Below are 20,557 nucleotides of genomic sequence, written 5' to 3'. Positions count from 1 at the left end.
GTTCTGTCTGGTTATTAAGAGTCACATTGCCCTCCCTGGTAGGAGGGGAGGAGTCCTTCACAAAGGAAAATTTACGCCCTGCCTTTAGGCAAGTAGGGGGAGGGTATTTCTTCTGCAGTCTTTCTGTTTCTCCATTGCCTACAGCTCAAAACAGTCCTTAGGCCAAAGTGGCATATTTTGGGGTGGTGGATTCTTACCCCCTTCAAGACCAACATCAAGTTCTTTGCTGCAAGCCCTTGTGAGGAGAGCCTGTGGCTTCCTGAGGCTTGTCTTCCACTCTGCGGAACTTGTCTTGGACAGGCTTCCCCCATACTGGCCTCTGGCTACCAGTAAAGCCACTTAAGGGCTGATAACTGTAGGCTCTCAGTCTCCACCCCAGACCTGCAGGGGCATAATGTGCATTTTTACCAGGATGCTTGAGTGATTGATATGTACATCCAAATTTGAAAAGCCCAGTTCCAAACGGATTCATCTTTAGAAATTTTTAAAATATTATATTTATTTTTAACTTTTGCTTTGGCATTAATATCAAGCTTGGGGAAGACTGCCAGAATAGAAAAGACTTGCAAATACTCTTCACTTTAATTCCCCTATTCTCTGTCACTATCTCTCTCCCTCTCCCTCCTCCCTCTCTCTCTTACTCTGTCTCCGTCTCAGCCCCAATGCCCCCCCCAATTTTTTTTTTCCTGAATCTTTAGGGAGTTATATGCAGACATTCTTCCCCTTTTATCTCTTTGTTCATGCTGAGGGGGCATATTTCCTAAAAGCAAGGGCAGTTGCCTACATAACCATAATACAGTTACTACATTCTGGAAATTCAACATTAAAATAATAATCATAGAGCATCATGCTTCCCAATTATTAGTTGTCCTATGTCCAACATTTTCTCCTTGGAATTTCAATGTTTGTCACAGCATCAGTAGTTCTGAAGAGTGAAGACTAGTTGTAGTGGCAGACTCTGCTCAGATAGGTTCTAACTCACGATGAGATTCAGGTTAAGCGTTTTGGTGGGAGTGCCAGGCTGGGTTGTCTTTCCCCATGTGGCGCGTCGAGGGCACTGAAATGGTGTTCCCCATATGGGTCATGTCAGCTCTGATCTCTGGGGTAAGGGTCTCAGGTGGGGGTTTTTTTTGTTTTTTTTAAAAAATAAATTTATTTATTTATTTTTAGCTGCGTTGGGTCTTCATTGCTGCACGAGGGCATTCTCTAGTTGCAGCGAGCGGGGGCTTCTCTTCGTTGCGGTACGCGGGCTTCTCATTGCAGTGGCTTCTCTTGTTGAGGAGCATGGGCTCTAGGCACACGGGCTTCAGTAGTTGTGGCACATGGGCTCAGTAGTTGTGGCTCACGGGCTCAGTAGTTGTGGCGCATGGGCTTAGTTGCTCCGCGGCATGTGGGATCTTCCTGGACCAGGGCTCGAATCCGTGTCCCCTGCATTGGTAGGCGGATTCTTAACCACTGCGCCACCAGGGAAGTCCCTCTCAGGTGGTATTTTAATATGACATATATACATATATAAGTTATGTATAATTGTTCCATATTTGTTTATTTTTTATATTAACATTGTTTTTTTAATCTTCACCATAATGATGACCGAAAATGGTCTCTATATTTTTACTTTTTTTAATCTGTTTTTTGAGCTATAATTTGCATATACCTATTTTAAGTGCAAAGTTTAGAGAGTTTTTGACAAGTGTCTACGCATGTAACCATTATCCAGTCAAGATACAAAGCATCTCCATCACCCCAGAAGTTCCCTTGTGCCCTTTTGCAATAAAGTTGTGCTCTCCTGCCCAGGTCAGCACTGATCTCCTTTTTGTCACAATAGATTTGTTCTTGTTTTAAAATTTTACATAAGTGGGATCGTATAGTATGTGGTCCTTGGTGTCAGGCTTCTCTTACTCAGCTCAGTATCAGTAGTTTGTCCCTTTTTATTGCTGAGTAATATTCCATAGTATAACTACGTCACAGTTGGTTTATGCAGGGCAGTTGCCTGGTGGTCCAGTGGTTAGGGCTCCATGCTCTCACTGCCGAGGGCTGGCTTCAATCCCTGTTTGGGGAACTAAAATTCCGTTAAGTCGCGCAGTGCGGCCAAAACACACACACACACACACACACACACACACACACACACACACAGTTGGTTTATCCATTGACCTGTTGGTGAGTATTTGGGTCACTTCCACTTTTGGCTGTTATGAATGAAGCTTGTATGAGCATTCATATACAAGTCTTTTTGTGGATGTATGTTTTCCTTTCTCTTGGGCAATTACCTAGGAGTGAAATTGTCATGGGGAAGTGTATATAATTAATTATAGGACAATTGGCTGTTTTCTGTAATGATTTAACCACTTAGACTCCTACCTGTAATGAATGAAAGTTTCAGTTTTTACACATCTTCCCTGACCAGGGATCGAACCCGTGTCCCCTGCATTGGCAGGCGGATTCTTAACCACTGCACCCCTTTGGTTCCTTTTAAAATTACATTTTGTGTATGGTATGAGGTGTAGGGTTTTTGTTTTTGTTTTTTAATGTTGATATTTAGTTGTTTATCACCAATCACTGAAAAGATTTCCCTTTCTCCCATTGAATTGCCTTGGCACCTTTGTCAAAAAATGGTTGTCCACATGTCTGGACATCTGGGCTCTACCTGGTACCCTGATTTATGTTTTGATCCTTTATGCCAAGAACTCTATAACTTTATACTTAGTTTTGCAATTGGTAGTGAGTCCTCCAATTTGACTTTTGTTTTTCAAAGTTCTTTTGGCTACTCTAAGTGCTTTGTACGTCCTTATAAATTTTAGAATCAACACATCAATTAAAAATAAATAAATAAAGTCTCCTGGAGTTTTTATGTGGAATTGAACTGAATTTATAGATCATTGTGGGGCAAATTGACGTCTTAACATTTTGAAGTCTTCCCATCTAGGAACATGTTAAATCCTTCCATTTACTTAGTTCTTCAGTGTTTGGGTGGGGTACATATTTGGTAAACATTTTCCTTAAGAATTTCATGACTTTTGATGCTATTGTAAGTGGTATGGTTTTTTAATATTTCATCTTCCACTTGTTCATATATAGAAATACAACTGATTTTTGTATATTGACCTTCTAACCAGCAGCAACCTTGTTAATTTTACTTATTAGTATAGAAGCTTTTTTGAAGATTCCAGAGGATTTCTATGATTGGATTGTAAGAATTTTGGCCTCTAGGCTTGGGTGAAATTCATCACCTTTCTTTTTGAAACTTTATCAAAGTGAAGATTTTTTTTTCTTTTTATAAATTTATTTTTGGCTGCGTTGGGTCTTCATTGCTGTGCTCAGGCTCTCTCTAGTTGTGGCGAGTGGGGGCTACTCTTTGTTGTGGTGCACGGGCTTCTCATTGCAGTGGCTTCTCTTTGTTGCTGAGCACGGGCCCTAGAGTGCGTGGGCTCAGTGGTTGTGGCTCATGGGTTCTAGAGCGCAGGCTCAGTAGTTGTGGCACACGGGCTTAGTTGCTCCGCGGCATGTGGGATCTTCCCAGACCAGGGCTAGAACCCATGTCCCCTGCATTGGCAGGCGGATTCTCAACGACTGCACCACCAGGGAAGTGCCCAAAGTGAAGATTGATAATAGTATTTTATATACATTTTTTTCATGTACTAGTAAAGGTGAACTTTTTTTCATATGTTTTAAAATATTTACTTTCTTGGTTCCCTCACCTTTTTTTATTGGGATGGAAAGCTTTTCCAATTGTGTTGTAAGGGCTCCATATATTTTAAGTACTCTTTGCCTTTCATAAATGGTGTGCCTTTATTCCCAGTTTGTCATTTGTCTTTTAACTTCATTCATGCTTTTTCATTACTATGGATATTTATAATTTTTATGTGGAGTATCTGCCAATTACTTCTTCATATGGCCTCTCTATTTTTAGTGCCTGAAAGCCTTTGCGGGGGTGGGGAGGCTTCAAATTTTTTATTTTTATGTTCTTTATGATCAAGGATCAGAATCTAGTTTTATTTCTAAGTAATTAGCCAACTGTATCAGGCACATCAGATGAAAGTCATCTTTCTTTTTCCCCATTGATTAGGGTTGTGTTTTTTCTTGTAGATTAAAGTTTTAGGTATACCAAATTTTGTTTCTGGACTTTTTCTTCTCTTCTATGTTGGCCTGTTTTTGTTCCAAAGCCGTATTTCTGATTTTGAAGCTCTTTTCTAAAATGGTCACCTTACTAATTTGTTAAACATTTTCTTGCAGTTCTTTATATGTCATTAATATTACTAATTACTCATATCACCATAAAGTGATTGAAACACTTAGATTTTTTTTAAATTGAAATAGTGTTATCTTTTCTTTTATGATAGTGAAGTATATCCACAGTTGATAACAAGCTGGTTTAAAAAAAATAGGAAGAGCAACTCATTAGAAAATAGAAAAATAGGCAAAGAAAATAAGTGAGCATCTTAAAGAAGACAAAACCCAACTGGCCAATAAATTCATGAAGAGATGTTCATCAAGGTAAAGGGAGTTACACTGCTGTGATTGCTTCATACCCACAGTGTTGCTAGAACCTTAGATATTTGACAGTACCCAGTGTTGTTGGCAAAGGTGTTTGGAAATAGGCGTGCCAATGGATTGCCAGTGGGAGTGTACTTTAGGTACTCCACTTGAAGAAAGATGTGGAAATACTTAATGTCGGTCAAGATGTATGTTCCCAATGTTCCCTCTATACATCTACTCTGGAGACACTCTTACACATGGATGGGGTGACAGAGAGAGAGTTCACTGAGCTGGGAAAGACCTAAACATTATGACAGAAGAATAATTCTATGAAATTGTATACATTAAAGTCAATGAACTAGACCTACGTATATCAACGTGAATAAATCTTAACTAGAATGGTGCATATAAGGCAAGTTTAACATTTAAATACTTACAAAACAGTGCTGTCATTTCAGGCTATATTCAGATGTAGTGGGAGTTTAAAAGCCATGCATAGAATATTAAACACCAAATCCAGAGTGCAGCTTCCCTCTAGGAAGGTCTAGGGGTGGAACTGGGATCAGGAGAAGCTTAGAGGAGACCATAATCCCACCACACCCTTCCAAAGAAAACCTGAAGCAAAGACTGTTACCTATTAATAGTTTATACATCTTAGTAGTGGGTACATGGGTATTTTATTTCAGGTTTTTTTTGTTGTTTTTTTGGCCATACCACTCAGCTTGCAGGATCTTAGTTCCCCGACCAGGGATTGACTCTGGGCCACCGCAGTGAAAGCGCTGAGGTCCTAACCACTGGACCACCAGGGAATTCCCCAGTTTTTAATAATATTAAAATATAAATGATACATGCTTAGGTAGGTCTTCAGACACTAGAGAAAAGCATAAAGACGAAAAGAAACCTCACATATGATTCTGCAAAACATTGTGTTCTACATTCTTTACACACATTTTTGCATACATCTCTAATGATTTCCTTAGGAACATTTCCTAGAAATAGAATTACTGGATCACAGTATATACTTCTGCTACATTCTCCCAAATATTGTTCAGAAATGTGCAGTTATTTCCAACAGTGTATAAAGGCCTATTTTCCTACATCCCTAAGTACCCAGGGGAGTATCACACTTTTAATCTTTCCTGATCGAATGGACTTGGGCAAAAAAAAAGTATAAATAAGTAATTGTAAACATATGCCTGTGGTAACATAAACATAAGACTGTTGAATTTTATTTATATCCCAGATGACTGACATTTTAAGACAATGTATGTTTAGCAAGATTTCTAGGGGCCCATTAGAAAGCTTTAACCCAGCAATTCCCAATCTTGACCTCTTGTCACAGTCACCCGTGAAACTCTCCAAAATATTTTTCCTTGAAAGGGTAATGCTATTTCATAATTCAGAAGACACTAGGTGATATTACTGAACCAATATTAAATTTCTCTGTTGTAGAGCAGTTTATTTTATTTTTTTTTCATATATTCATTTATTTATTCATTTAAGAAACATTTATTGAAATCTGTTCTGTGCCAGGTATTGTGTTGGGCATTCAACATACATTATCTCTTAGCCCTCACAATAATACCATCTATCTATTGTTAGCAGTTCTATTACTATCAGTTAGCAGTACTATTATTTATTTTTTTTCACACACACAGACACACACACACACTGTATTTTATTTTTACAAGAGATAAATAGACTGACAGCAAGCATTGTACATGGATGACCACAACGAAAGCAACAATGATTGCAATTACCAAACACGAAACGCACTCATACTATGTCATAATATTGACATTCAGTCCAGTAATCCTCCACTGTAACAGCTCCTTTACTTTGCAGTGAAAACTGATTTGTATATGTTTTGCCTTGTAGAGCAGTTTCTTGACCATGGCTCTGTTGACATTGTGGCTGGATAGTTCTTTGTCGAGTTGGGCCGGAGGGTGTGTTGAGCAGCATCCTTGGCCTCCACCTGCTCCATGCCAGTAGTGCCCACCCCTCAGTGGTGACAAAAATGTCTCCAGACATTGCCCGATATCCTCTGGGTGCAGAATCAATCCGCTTGGTTGAGAGCCACTGTGCTAAAAGAATTGTGCTGATGCAGGAGAGTAACATCTTTCTTAGGAGATACACTCTGTCACATGTTGGGGTAACGACCTGTGGTACCTGCAACTCCCCAGGGATCCAGGAGAACAAGTGAACATACCCAATCACCATATATGTGAGAGGGGGAAATGTGACAAAAGGGCCAAATGTTCATTTATTGACTCTAGTTGAACAGTGGTGTATCCTTCATGTTCATTGTATTACTCTCTAGGTTTAATTTTAAAAATTAAAAAGCGTGTATGTGGGGGAGGAAGGGTCCAGAGGTACCAGAGGAGATGCATTGAAAATTCTCCTTACCCAGGTCCCCGCCCACCCGTCTACCCGCCAACCCCCGCACCTGGCACCTGGCCCCCGGGCAACCGTATGTCAGTAACTGGTAATATTCCAGAGATTTAGATGTAAGGACATGTGTTTAAAATATTGTGAATTCTTTTTCTTTTTTAAAAAAAAAAACAAAAACAGATGTTAATATATTATACAGAAGTACTGTGGGTTGCACTTTTACCCCCAAATTTTATTTTGAAGTCCTTTTCAATTAACTGTATAAAGGGCTTTTTTTTTAAAAAAAAAAAAACCCAAATGGAATTTTATTTTAAATGCTTTGTGATTGAAACACTTTGCAGAAAACATGTGCTTGTTAAGCCAATATATAATGACATGCTTAGTAGAAATAATACATGTATGTATTTCTGTTCTTCTGGGATTAGAAGGTACAAACAGAAATGTCAACTAGACCAGTAGTTGTTCATCTTTCACATTTTACTTCTCCCAAATATTCTATCAAATGAACAAGGTTCCAGATTATTACAAACAAAACAAATAATATTTCAGTGACATTTACATTTACCATCAATTGTCATATTAGTATTTAGAGGAAATTTGAGAACCTAGCTTCATACTCTAACTGGCTAAGAATTACATTTCCATTTTGTAAATGACTTCTTTATTTTTATGGACTCCTGGTATTATGTGGATATGCCATCCTTTCAGAAATTAAAATTAATTTTTGACACATTCTCATGGTTTATAACACAAAGTGTAAGAAAAGTCTCCCTCCTGCACGTAACCCTGGGGGCCCTAGCACCTTTTGCAGAAGCAGCGACGGTCAAGACTTTTAGGTCCTGGGCACACAGGGACAATCTAGACAACCTCTGCGCGGGTGATTTTTTCATGTAACAGTACACCTTGGAGGGCTTCCTACGCGGTACAGAGAAGCCCTTATTCTTTCTAATGGGGGTGTGATCAGGCCTTGTAGGATGTCCTGTAGCTTACTTGAACAGTTCTTTGTTGATGAGCATAGACCTTGTTTTCAGCTTTAACTATTATCTATTATCATCAATGCTGCAGCGAAGGAGCTCATACAGACCTCATGCTGCACATGTGCAAAATAAACTATAGAAATGGAATCTCTGCATCAAAGGGTGAACACGTGGGTAATCTGGTGGACATTTGCCTGCCTGGGAGTTGTGGGTTGCAGCCTCCCCAGCACTGTGTAGGAAGGCCTGTTCTGTACATCCTTGGCCACCCTGTGAGGCATCCACTGTTTGGATTCTGCCAAACCAGATGCATCCAAGGTGGATGGATCTCAGGCTAGAACTAGGGAATCAGTGTGAGCTCTGGAGCAGCCTGTCTGCTTTTTTCTTTCTCGCATCTGCACGTGTTGCTGGGGGCTCTGCCTCAACCCCGTCTTCCTTCCCACTTGTTTGTAGCATCCCTCCCCTAGCTTGTCCCTGGATTCAGGTGTACCTGTTCTCCTGTGGTTTCAGAACCGGGTTTCTTCTTTCAAGGATATGATCTTCTGCTTCTCAGAAGAGGACTGGTCCCTTCTAGACCCTGCCCAGACTGGCTTCTACGGAGAGTTCATCATTGGGGAGGACTGTGGAGTCTCACTGCCTCCAAGTAAGACTTAACTCTCCTCTCTCCTGAGACCAAGGATCTAGGGGGCCCATATCTGACCTCACTGTTCACCCCCAAACCCTGATGGGAGGTCACCTGTACACAGTGGCCCCAAGGCCACTTTGCAGATTGACCATTGCCTGCTGCTGTGACATGTAAGTTAGGCTTGTTAGCTGGCTGTTTTGCATACAAAACCAAATATAACTTGTATCCCTTGCATTTGCTTTTCTTCTATCATTCCTGTCCTACGGGTCTCTTCATTGCTGTTTTTCTAACTGATAGGCCTGAAAGAGTTGCCCCAGGCCCACAGCTTCCCCTTTAGTGTCCTCCGTCCCCCGTCCTCTCGCTGCTTGCTCTGGTCTTTCCACTTCTCTGTGGCCCTGTGTGGCCCCTGTTGGTGTCATGGCCCGTCGTGTGTCCCTCCAACTTCTCTCTTCTCTACCTGTCCCAGAGTTGCCTGGGACAGGCAGCTTCTCTCTCCTCCCACCCTGGTTTCCTATGGGAGCAGATCACTGATGAATGTGTATCCTTCCCTTTTCTGTGAATAGATGACCCAGCTGCCCAGCTGGATCTCTCCCAAGGAGAGGAGAATGAGCCCCGTGTTCCAGAGTTGCAGGACCTCCAGGGGAAGGATGTGTCCCAGGTCTCCTACTCAGGTGAGTAATAATACCAGAAGTTGGTGAATAGAGCGGGATGGAAGGCCGCTGCCAGCCAGAGGCAGACCTGCTCCCTCTGCCAATTTTCTGCAGCCCTCTGTCACCACTGGACCATGTCTTGGTAGGACAAGTCTTGCCTCGTCCCTCATTCCTTACAGAAAGAATATGGGGATTTTAATTTTGCCAGGTGTGGGGATTGCACTTCATCAACCAGGAACTAGGATGTAATAGGAATATCTTTCTCCTCTGCTATAAGTGACACCTGGCTTGTGCTGACAACCCAGTGGCCCCTCTGCCAGTGAGGTCAGATGCTCTCCAGAGGTCAGGTAGGGGAGGAGGAGGGTGTGCCACCTCTTGGCCGGGCACTGGGCACAGTGCCTCTGGCCGCTTCCCCCGTCTGCTCCTTCCAGCCACATACTGCAGGTAGTGTGAGGAGAGTGAGGCAGGGGGTGGTGCTGGGGCTTGGTTGACATGACACAGTTCAGCAGCAGCATTTCCCAGCCCCCTCCCCACCCCCAGCGCTCTGTGTCACCAGAGCTTGTGTTTGTAACCACTGTGCTGTGATGCCTCAAGATGTCTGCTCCTTCAGGGGAAAAAGTCCTGTACGGTGTCGTCAGCAGGCCCTTGACCCCTTCCCCTTTGGGACCTAAAGCTGGCACAGAGCAGATCTGTATTTCACTCACTATCCCCACCTGGAACAAGCATCCAGGGCCTCTGGTGTGGCTAGCTTCCCATCCCATCTCTACCCCAGCAGGCCCTGTCCAGGCTGCATTTATGCAGCGTCTGCGTGGAGTACTGGAAATCCCACCACAGAAAATGGAAATGACAGCAGGGATGGCAGTTACTTGTCCACAGTCAAGTGGAAGGGGCAGAACCAGGATCCACATTCCTTCTATCTAGCTTCAAAACCCACGTTCGTGGTGTTGGCCCATTTTGCCTGCAGATTCATTTGCTCAACAGACATTTACTGAGTGGCTGCCCTGAGAGGGAGCCTAGGCCTACTCTTGGATCACAGCCTGGCATCTGTTAAGATGCACCCCCCCCAGGTGGTGCTGCAGCTGCAGGGAAAATCAATGTTTTCATTTTCTTCTCTGGAAAGACTTTCCAAGTCTCCAGCCATTCCAGACAGAAGAAAGAAGAAAACGGGATGAGCCGCAGGTGCCAGAGTTCCAAATCTGCCAGCAGACAGTGCTCCCTCAAAGCACCTGCCCAGGTAAAGGAATGCCTGAGAGGGTGTGGGGGAGTGTGCCCCTGGATGTGTGATGTGTGGCTTGAGTGTGCATATGTGTGTATATGGTGTGTGGTGTGTATGTGAGCTTGTGTGTGCATGTAGCGTGGGGCTGTGATATGGCATGTGGTGATGGCATGTGTGATGTATGTATAGTGTGTCTGGTGTGTTGCGTGTGTGAGCGTACATGTGTGGTGTGTATGGTATGTGGCATTGTGTGGTATGCACGTGAGCATGTCTGCATGTGTGTGGGCATACACGTGTGAGTGTGGTATTTATGTACGTGGTATGTGTGTGGTGTGTGCATGTGTGTATAATGTCTGTGTGAATGTATGTGTGCATGGTGTGTGTGTGCGTGCATGCGTGTTGTGTATGTGTATACATTTGTGCTGGTGGTAGGTTCAGGAACTGAACTTTCTGAAATTCCTGCTGACGGTTCCTTGCCAACTGCCTGCCCTAGTTTTGTTTTGCTAGGTTCTCTTCCAGCTCACTCGCAACCTGAGACCCTGCCCTCCTTTCCTTTCTCTTGTGGGTTGAGTCAGGGTGCTGATGTAGTGCTGTTGACCACCTAGTTTGTGTATTTCTTCCCTGAGCAAGGAAGACCAGACTCCCTGGACAAAGTGTTGGAATTAAAGAGCAGGTTTGCAGAATGCTGGAAGGGGGACCTCTGGAGAGTGTGCTCCAACCGCTCTCAGCAGCATTTAGACTCCGAGTAATGCTGGTAAAAGTTGCCACCTCCAGAGGCGAAGACTAAAATCCCGCCATATTTAATGTCCTCAGTGTTCAGCCATTCTTCCAGATATCACACCCACGTCTCCGGTCCTTACTTAAACCCACTGTGTCATGGAGGACTTTTTGCAGCTATGAAGACTGACTCATGCACAATCTGTGATGCCTTTTGGGGGCAAGATTTGCATGATATTTTGGTATTTCCACCTACCACCATGCAGGGTTCACGACCATTTGTGTTCGCCCCCTATCCTATGTAGACAAAAGGGATTTTATGTTTATGTAAATCTACAGTAGATCTAGATGGACAGTACTCCCTCCCCACAAGCTTGGATGCTCACCCTTGGTTTTCTAAGGAGCTTGCTTCTGTATGCTGAGGATGATTATTCATGTGTAGCCCATTCTCAGTTCTGCCTGATGAAAAGCTTGATGCTTGAGATACATTTTGAATCCTCTTCAGCTTCTTCCTGCCCACAGCATGTCTCAGCCCTGGCAGCATCCTTATAGAATGTGGATAGTCATTAATCCCCAGGGGAGTTTTTTAGCTCCACTCTCCCTTTGCTGGGCTCTGACACAGAATATACTTTGAAATGGCAAGAAGCTAAGGGTTGCTATCTGAGATCAGTGAGAGATGATAGATTGCAAAGAATAGGCACCGTTTTTATTTTGGTAGCCTTTCCCACACTTCTGACAGCAGGTGAAGGGTCCACATCGCCACATCCACGCTCATGAGGGACCATCCCAACCGGTTCCACTTGTGTCAGTCCAACCAGCACATTATAATGCTGCCACTGCGATGGAATATCTTTTTTTAAATTTATTTATTCTTTTTTGGGGAAAGGGTACTGCGTTGTATCTTCATTGCTGCATGCGGGCTTTCTCTAGTGTAGGCAAGCGGGGGCTACTCTTCATTGTGGTGCGCAGGCTTCTCACTGCAGTGGCTTCTCTTGTTGCAGAGCACGGGCTCTAGGCGCGCGGGCTTCAGTAGTTGCGGCACACGGGCTCAGTAGTTGTGGCATGCAGGCTCTAGAGTGCAGGCTCAGTAGTTGTGGCATACGGGCTTAGTTGCTCCGTGGCATGTGGGATCTTCCTGGACCAGGGCTCGAACCCATGTCCCCTGGATTGGCAGGTGGATTCTTAACCACTGCGCCACCAGGAAGCCCAGAATATCTTTTCTTGTTTATTGTGTTTTCTCTGTGAATTGCCTAGTTAATATTCTTTAGTCCTTTTTTTCTTTTTTGCCCCTTCTCCCTTCACATTTGGTAAGCTCTATGTCTTTATATCCAAAGCACTGCACCAGTGTAAGGTCTTTACATGATTTGTGCATTATATCCTTACTGCACCTTCTGAGATAGATACCGTCTCAACCAGCACAGGCTACTATAGCAAAATACCATAGAGGTATTTTCTATTAAACAATAGAAGTTTATTTCTCACAGTTCTGGAGATTGAGAAGTTTGAGATCAAGTCAACAGTACATTCATTGTATGGTGAGGGCTCTCTTCCTGGCTTGTAGTTGACTGCCTTCTCCCTATGTGCTTGTATGACCTTTCCTTGGTGCATGCTCATGGAGACAGAGCTCTTGTCTCTTCCTCTCCTTATAAAGGTACTAATCCCATCACAAAGGTCCCGCCTTCAAGACCTCATATAAACCTAATTACCTTCCAAAGGCCCCACCTCCCATACCATCACATTGGGAGTTAGTGCTTGGACATACAAATTCTGGGGGGGGGACACAAACTCTTGGCCCATAACAGGTACTATGATGTCTCCATTCTGCAGCTGGGACCCCCAAGCTGAAGCCTCTTGCCCAGGCAGCATCTGGCACTCACAGGCTGTGAGTGTCAGACTGAGGATCTGAACCCACGTTACAGGGCTCCAGACCCGTGCTCTTAATTCCACATCCGCTTGCCTTTTCCATGAATTAGTAGAAACTCAAAATTGTGGGTCTCAATCTGTTGCCTCTTAGTATTTGTACATAATTCCTCCTGTTTTTTAACTTTGTTTATGTGTCTTTTAGGACATAAATGGTTTTCTAAAAACGTTTTTAATATGTAAATGCAGTTATTCATCTCTTTTTTGATTTTGTGTCTTGCTGAAGAAAGCCTCCCCATCCTAACATTATAAGAATATATTAGTTATAATGCCTTTATTTGTTTATTTTTTAAAATCTAGCTTCCTGTCCTCCCTGCTTCTCTCCTTAGCACCCCCAGCTGACAGGGAATGATTCATTCCCAGGCCACAGATTGCCCTTCTTGAGGAGTTAGCCATCCACCTGGTCATGGGCTTTTTCCCCCTGAAAACACACAGCATCCTGGTTGTTCCCTGGCCATGGAACATCATAGCCAGAGGCTTTGGTATGCAGCACCCACTCCCCCCTACCCCCAGTGGAGCTCAATTCCCCTGAACCTTGGTCTACTTTATCTCTCGGTTTTAAATTTTTCTCCTGTAAGACAGAGATAATAGTCATAGCTACCTTGTGGAGTTATTATTGTTGAGGATTAAATGATTTAATACATGTAAAAGCACTTACACCAGTAACTTCCCTGTTTTCTCTACCATCATCCTAACAGCCAATTCAGCCTCCCTCTCCCCTTCTCTCCACCCCCCGCACCCCTTGCACCCATCAGTGCCGAGCTGAGACATCCCTGGTGTTGAAACACTCTTTCTCTGTGGTGTTTTGGGCAACACATCTATGAGTTTCATCTCATCTGCTAGGAATTCTTTACACTATTGTGTCAATGGCACACAACACTATTGTTGATTTATTTCCTCCTTTTTAGAAACTATGCATCTATTTTTGGTCACTTCATCTGATTTAAGGGGATGTCATCCTATATGCACTGTATTAGTCTCCTAGGACAGCTGTAATAAAGTACCACAGACTGGGAGGCTCGAACAACAGAAATTGATTTTCTCAACATTCTGGCAGCTTAGAAGATTGAGATCAAGGTTTCAGTAGAGTAGGTTTCTCCTGAGGCCTCTCTTCTTGGCTTGTAGACAGCTGTCTTCTCCCTGTGTTTCCACATGCTCATCTCTCTGCATGTCTGTGTCCTAACCTCCTCTTCTTACAAGGATACCTGTTGGATTAGGTCCTGCCCTGTTGACTTCATTTTAACTTAATTACCTCTTTTTTTAAAAAAATTATTTATTCATTTATTTAATATTTGGCTGCATTGGGTCTTCGCTGCTGCGTGCGGGTTTTCTCTATTTGCTGAGAGCGGGAGCTACTCTTTGTTGCAGCACGCGAGCTCAGTAGTTGTGGCGCACAGGCTCTAGAGCGCAGGCTCAGTAGTTGTGACGCACGGGCTTAGTTGCTCCGCGGCATGTGGGATCTTCCCGGACCAGGGCTAGATCCCACATCCCCCGCATTGGCAGGCAGATTCTTAACCACTGTGCCACCAGGGAAGCCCCCACTTAATTAGCTCTTGAAAGACCTTATCTCCAAATATAGTCACATTCTGAGGTGCTAGGGGTTAAGACTTCAACATACGTATTTTTAAGAGGAAGAGGATGCAGTTCAGCCTATAACACTTCACCCTCTGTTCCCCCATGATTCATGCTTCTCATACGCAAAATACATTCACCCTATCCCAACATTCCTTAACCTATTCCAGCATCATCAAGATTTAATCTAAATCAGGTTTGGGTGAAATTCAAGGTGTACTCACTTCCAGCTGTGAACCTGTGAATCCAGACATCAAGTTATGTGCTTCCAAAATGCAATGGTAAGACAGGCAGAGAGTAGACACTCTAATTCCAAAAGGGAGAGATTGAAAAGAAGAAAGGCTGATGGCTCCCAAGCAAGTCTGAATCCTAGCAGGGCAAATTCCGTTAGATTTTAGGGCTTGAGATTCATCTTTGGCTCAGTGCTGTGTCCACACTCTGGGCCTGTGGATGCAGTGGCAGTCCTGTCAACCTCCGAACTGCCTTTGGGGCTGGTCTTCCTTTTCCTTCAAGGTTGATGCATGTTTGCAGCCAGATAGCTCTATTAGTTTGTTCTAGAAGTCTGAGAGCCTTCCTTCAGTTCATCCTGTCTCCTTCCTTTTTATTCCAAGATGGCAGTGTTTCGGCTCATATAACATTCTTAGAAACACTGTTGGCCTCCCATGCAATTTACAGTAGTTCAGACCGTCAGACAAGAGGGTCCTCTACAGACCATTCCTGAATTATCTTATCTCCATTCCTGGCTTCTGAGAGGTTGATTGGATCCAAGGTTGTCCTGCCACACCCTTGGTGTTCTCCCCAGAATATACTTTCTCATTTTTTGCAGTATAGGTAGGCTGAAAATTTTCTAAATCTTCAAGTCTTCCCTTCCCACTCCCCAGTCTCACATTCTACCCAGTCCCCCTCACACTTGTCTTGTGATGTATGGACAGACACCCCCATGGACTCTGCCCCTCCCATTGTCTCTCCTGCTCTCTGTGGCTTTGGGTCTTCCTGGTCTGCTCTGTCCGGTTTCACCTGCTCTCACTTTCCCTAAGCTGCCAGAACTCTCCTCTCTCCAGCAATTAAGTCCAGAATAACCATATTCCTACTAATATCTTGAAGGGCCTGGCACCACTGCCCCCCACCCCTGTTTTAGACCTGAGCCCCACATTTCACAAAAGTGAGGAAACAGTCCTGAGGAGAGCTGCGCAGTGGGCTCTGGGCTGCAGGGCAGGACTTCATACTGGGTTCCCCACTGCCCACTCACTTCCTCCCCACGGTACAGCTTTCCAACATCACAGGCTTGGGATCCATTGAACGAGCTGCTTCTAGTCAGTTTATGAAGTCCAGGACATCTCTACGCATCACCACTAGTGGCTGTTGGTGGGCCTCTGATACGACACTGAGAGGGAGAGATGATCTTGGGCAGTCTGGGACCATTGAACAGCCCTGACATCACAGCAGGGCTCAACTCCACTTCAACCCTGAGCCCTTGGGCACATCACCCGAATTTGCCTATGTTTATAATGTGGCAAATAAGGTATCACTGGGTGTGTCCAGGAGCAAATGGGACTGTGCACGTCAGAAGTCTTGCACAATCCCTGGGGCATTTAAGTGCTCAGAGTATGGTAGCTGGCAGCTTCCTGGCAGTCTGTTCATAGAATATAGGGTCTTCCTCTCTCTCAAGGCTTTTAATGTACCCTGACAGATTTTTCCCCACACCTGGTTAAGGAAGTCAAGGTTAAGTGATGTGTAAATGGTCAAGAGTTAACACAGATAGATACAAACTCTTAGAGCTTGGAGGGGTCTCAGTGGCTAGAAGAAAAAAAAAAAAAAGATTGGGTCTGGGAGCTTAGGAGAAAAGGGTAGGGAAGGGGGAGAGAGGAGAAAGAGGTACCCAGGATATGTTGGCACAGTGTGGCTAAGGGTTTCCTTGCCACTAGATACACCAGAGGTATCTGCAACCGGAAGATCCCTTGCAAAAATGAGGGTTCCTGGACCCACGCTGAACCTTCCTGGGTAGGGTTCATAGGGGCTAGGGTGTGGCCTGGGCAGCACCACTGACCTCCATGTTGCTTTCTGGTAGCCGGAGGTGATGCACCATTTCCCGACAACAGCCTGGATGAGGAGGTGACCATCGAGATTGTTCTATCCAGCTCTGGGGACGAGGACTCCCAGCTCGGCCCCTACTGCACAGACGAGCTGCAGAGCCCCACGGAGAAGCAGCACAGCCTCCCTACCTCCCACCGGAGCGGCCCCGAGTCAGGGGGTGAGGTGCAGACCTCCTCCAAAAAGTCCTATGTGTGCCCGAACTGTGGCAAAATCTTCCGCTGGAGGGTCAACTTCATCCGGCACCTGCGGAGTCGCAGGGAGCAGGAGAAGCCCCACGAGTGCTCGGTGTGCGGGGAGCTGTTCAGTGACAGCGAGGACCTAGACGGGCACCTGGAGACCCACGAGGTCCAGAAACCTTTTAGGTGCGGTGCCTGTGGGAAGAGCTTCCGCCTCAACTCCCACCTGCTCTCCCACAGGCGGATACACTTGCAGCCAGACAGACTCGAGCTACTGAAGAAGAGAGAGCAGGAGGCATCGGGGACCATGGGCGGGGATTCCGACGCGCTACTGGCGAAGGGCAAGGCCAAGCTGCGCTTCCAGTGCTGTGACTGCGGGAAGGTGTTCCAGCGTCCCGACCACCTGGCCCGGCACCGCAGTAGCACTCACGTGGACAAGTCCCGGCCCTTTCAGTGCCGGTACTGCGTCAAAAGCTTTTCCCAGAACTCTGACCTTCTCCGCCACCAGCGCCTGCACATGAAGCGCCGGTCCAAGCAGGCGCTGAACTCCTACTGAGTCAAGGGCGCACACGTTGTTGGGTGCAGCTCCAGCCTGGGTAGAGCACCTCCCGCTCATGCTCGGTCCTGACTGGTTCCAGACTCCTCCCCAGGACAGAGACCACATCCTCCTGACCTTTACTCTCAGGTAGAAATGAGATCGTGGCCAGTCGAGCATTTGTTCTGTCTCTGCTGTGCCAGAAGCCGGAAGGGCGTGTCACCACCAGCTCTGACTTGCCCGGTGTTTTCGGGTGTAGGAGAACCCTGTCCAGTGCTTCCCAAGCGGTGGAGGGACTGGGGCGCCCCCTACCGCAGTGACCCCTTGGTGGGGGGGGTCTGTCCCTTACCAACCAACTTTCAATATACTCCCATCCTGTGCTGTCTGAATGCCCACCCCATCCTGAGGTCTGAAGGTAACTACTTTCTACCTGACAGCAAGCTGCAGATGAGGTGATGGGTTAGGAGGAAGGCAGGAAGGCGGGGTGGGACCCGTGGACACAAGGGCAGTAGGGCCAAGCTCACCAAACCATGTTATGTCATCAGAAGTCTGAGTCCTGGTCACCATCTGGTCCACAAGAACACCTCAAAATTATGAGATGGCCCTTTCAGGCTCAGAAGCCTTGGTGGGGGTCTTTATAGCTTCTTGCCAAATGGAAACCTTTTATTTGTGATGGTGGCTGGTTACTAGGGATTGTGAGCTCATTTAAGGCAAAGCCCACATTTTAAATTGTATGTTGGCACACACTCCCGGAAGTGTCCTTTCTTTGTACCCTGAAGGTCCTTGGTATATGCTTGTGGGTTAGAAGTGAAGTCATCATCATTTGAAAGGCACTTAAGTTTCCTTTCCCATTGGGTCGTGTCTAGGAAAGGGAAGCTCAGCTCCGGTGAATGAGAGGTTCTTTGGCTGGGTGAGCTGAGCAGGGGAAACAACAGAACCTTTGGTGAAGTCATTCTCTACGTATATATTAACTTAGTGTGCCAGTTGTATTAGTTCATTAGGGCTGCTGTAACAAAGTACCAAAAACTGGATGGCTTAGAACAACAGAAATTCATCGTCTCAGTTCTGGAGGCCAGAAGTCCAAGATCAGGGTGTCAGCAGGGTTGGTTTCTTGTAAAGGAAGGATCTGCTCCATGCCTCTCCTTTAGCTTCGATGGTTACTGACAATTGTTCATATTCTTTGTCTTGTTGAAGCATCACCCCATCTCTACCTTCATCTTTACATGGTGTTCCTGTGTATGTGTCTGTCTCCAAATTTCCCCTTTTTATAAAGACACTAGTCATATTGGATTAGAGCGTACCCTAGTGTTTCCAGTATGTTCCCATCTTAATTAATTGTATCTGCAATGACCCTATTTCCAAATAAGGTCACATTCTGAGGTACTGGGGTTAGGACTTCAACATGAATTTGGGGGGGATGGGTAGACACAATTTAACCCATAAAACCAGATAATACTGAGGTTCTGCTGTCCTTGCTGATTCACAGGTGAGTCAATACAAACTTGAGTTAGCTTGCTCTCAGTTCTATTGGAAGCAGGATCCAGATCCAAGCTTCTGCTCCCAGGGTGGATGTCCTCTGCATATAGCCTTTAAATTTCATTGCCTGGGGTTCTGGACTGGGAGTGACCACTGGTAGTGAAACCGCAAGCATTGAAAACCATGGTCTTGTTCCTGGCAGACTGGCCAGGTTGGCTCAGCTCAATGATGAGAAAGCACAGAGGCTATGGAGTACCAGTGACTAAATCAGAAAGCCAGCCACCAGGCAGGTGTTTTGTATTTGTATGTCAGGTCCCATTAGCAGGCAGTAAGGCTGGGCAAATGAATGCAAGGCCCTTTGTTCCTTGTCAGCCACTTCATTGTCACGTTGAGAGACCCTGCTGCCACAAACTCAGTGAAAGAGTTACAAGGTTTTATAGTTACGATTACTGTGCCTGTGTAGATTCATCTACATACCCAGGAACAGTAAATGCAATAAAATAATCTGGTCATACCCTGAACAAGAAAAACTATTGAGGCTCTTTGTTTTCTACATAGTTTGCCTCTTGGATTGATCTGCCAGGAAAAGGGAAAAATATGAATCTTGAAGGCCAAGGGAGGGGGAAATTCCAAATAGAACCCAGATTCTGTGTACATTTACCCCACCCACCTGTGCACTCTTGCCCAAGGATTCCATTAAGAGGGGAGGTTATGAACCCAAGAGGAACACTGCTCTACTTAGTGTATTTTATCTGAAAATCATAAGAAAGAAAGGGAATGTGAAAGAATTGAAACCTTTGGGGACGCTGTGCATCTGTTCAGTACCCACCAAATATTGTGAGGCAGTCCCCCATTCACTTAACGCAAACCTGACCAAGGTACTTAGCTAATCAGAAGGTTACCTTCCCCCCTGGATTCAGAAACCCTACTGGGTGATGCAACTCAAATCCCAGGTTCTTTCCACGAAGAAGAACCAATGCGGTTACCTGCTCTGGAGAAAGCTCCTCCAGAAGATAGGAGAACTGACGGACTTAGTCCCTCCCCACCGTCCCTGGGTAGCTGGGCAGACAGGTGAGCTATGTTTCTACCTTGCCAAGGATGTTCAGAGACCCCACATCTGAAGAACATCTGTCCTCCCTGATCATCTGATCCCTTGGCATTGTTCCCATAAATTCACAGGTGCATAATAAAAATTCGACTCACTGAATTAATATTTGCGTTTGACTTTTCATTTTAGTTGAAAAAGTAACAAGTAGCACAGCTCAGAGAGATGGTCAGTTGGCCTGACAGAAGTTGAGGCGGGAGGATGCTGAAAATGGCCCTGTGGATGTCAGGCATCACCTTGTGAAACTTCTGGGCCTCAGATAGATAGTTCTGGTCATGTGATCTGACTTCTCTAGAGGAGAGAGGAAGTAACTGCTTCTTTACACCAGGGATGGGATGAACTCCTGGTAACACCATAGCTGTTTCACCCAACCTCTGCCATTTTCATATAGCCTCTGTCTCCTGACCTCTTGCCACAGCTGGGAAAAACAAAGATAAAGCCAGTGGTGGGAAGGTCCCTTGCTATTCTTAAGTCAAATCATGACACAAGTTGAAGAGAAGGCACAAGTCTGTGCCTACCTTGGACTTGGAGATTGGTCCTGGTTGCTTTTCTCCTATGAGATAGTTTCCCTTCTCTACCAAAAGCAGAGTTTTGATCAGACACAAACACTTCTGCTTGCAGCATAATGGA

General features: G+C 45.1%; 1 protein-coding gene across 2 annotated transcripts in view; it reads left to right on the top strand.

The window, feature by feature from the left end:
• ZNF496 (zinc finger protein 496) overlaps positions 1-20,029 on the top strand; it is a 39,148-nt gene extending 19,119 nt beyond the window's left edge. Inside the window, exons 7-10 of one of the 2 annotated variants that reach the window (XM_061190146.1) lie at positions 8,373-8,484; positions 9,030-9,137; positions 10,237-10,350; positions 16,610-20,029. In XM_061190146.1, coding sequence (XP_061046129.1) covers positions 8,373-8,484; positions 9,030-9,137; positions 10,237-10,350; positions 16,610-17,367 — 1,092 coding nt within the window. In that variant the 3' untranslated portion in view covers positions 17,368-20,029. Of the gene's footprint in view, positions 1-8,351; positions 8,485-9,029; positions 9,138-10,236; positions 10,351-16,609 lie in introns of both variants that reach the window. The other variant, XM_061190145.1, reaches the window with a different exon arrangement.
• The last annotated feature ends 528 nt before the right edge of the window (positions 20,030-20,557 follow it).

The sequence above is a fragment of the Eubalaena glacialis genome, chromosome 4 (genome assembly GCF_028564815.1).
Source record: "Eubalaena glacialis isolate mEubGla1 chromosome 4, mEubGla1.1.hap2.+ XY, whole genome shotgun sequence".
In the NCBI taxonomy this organism is placed as follows: Eukaryota; Metazoa; Chordata; class Mammalia; order Artiodactyla; family Balaenidae; genus Eubalaena; species Eubalaena glacialis.
Note: the sequence above shows the minus strand (reverse complement) of the source record. Positions and strands in the feature narration are given on the sequence as shown.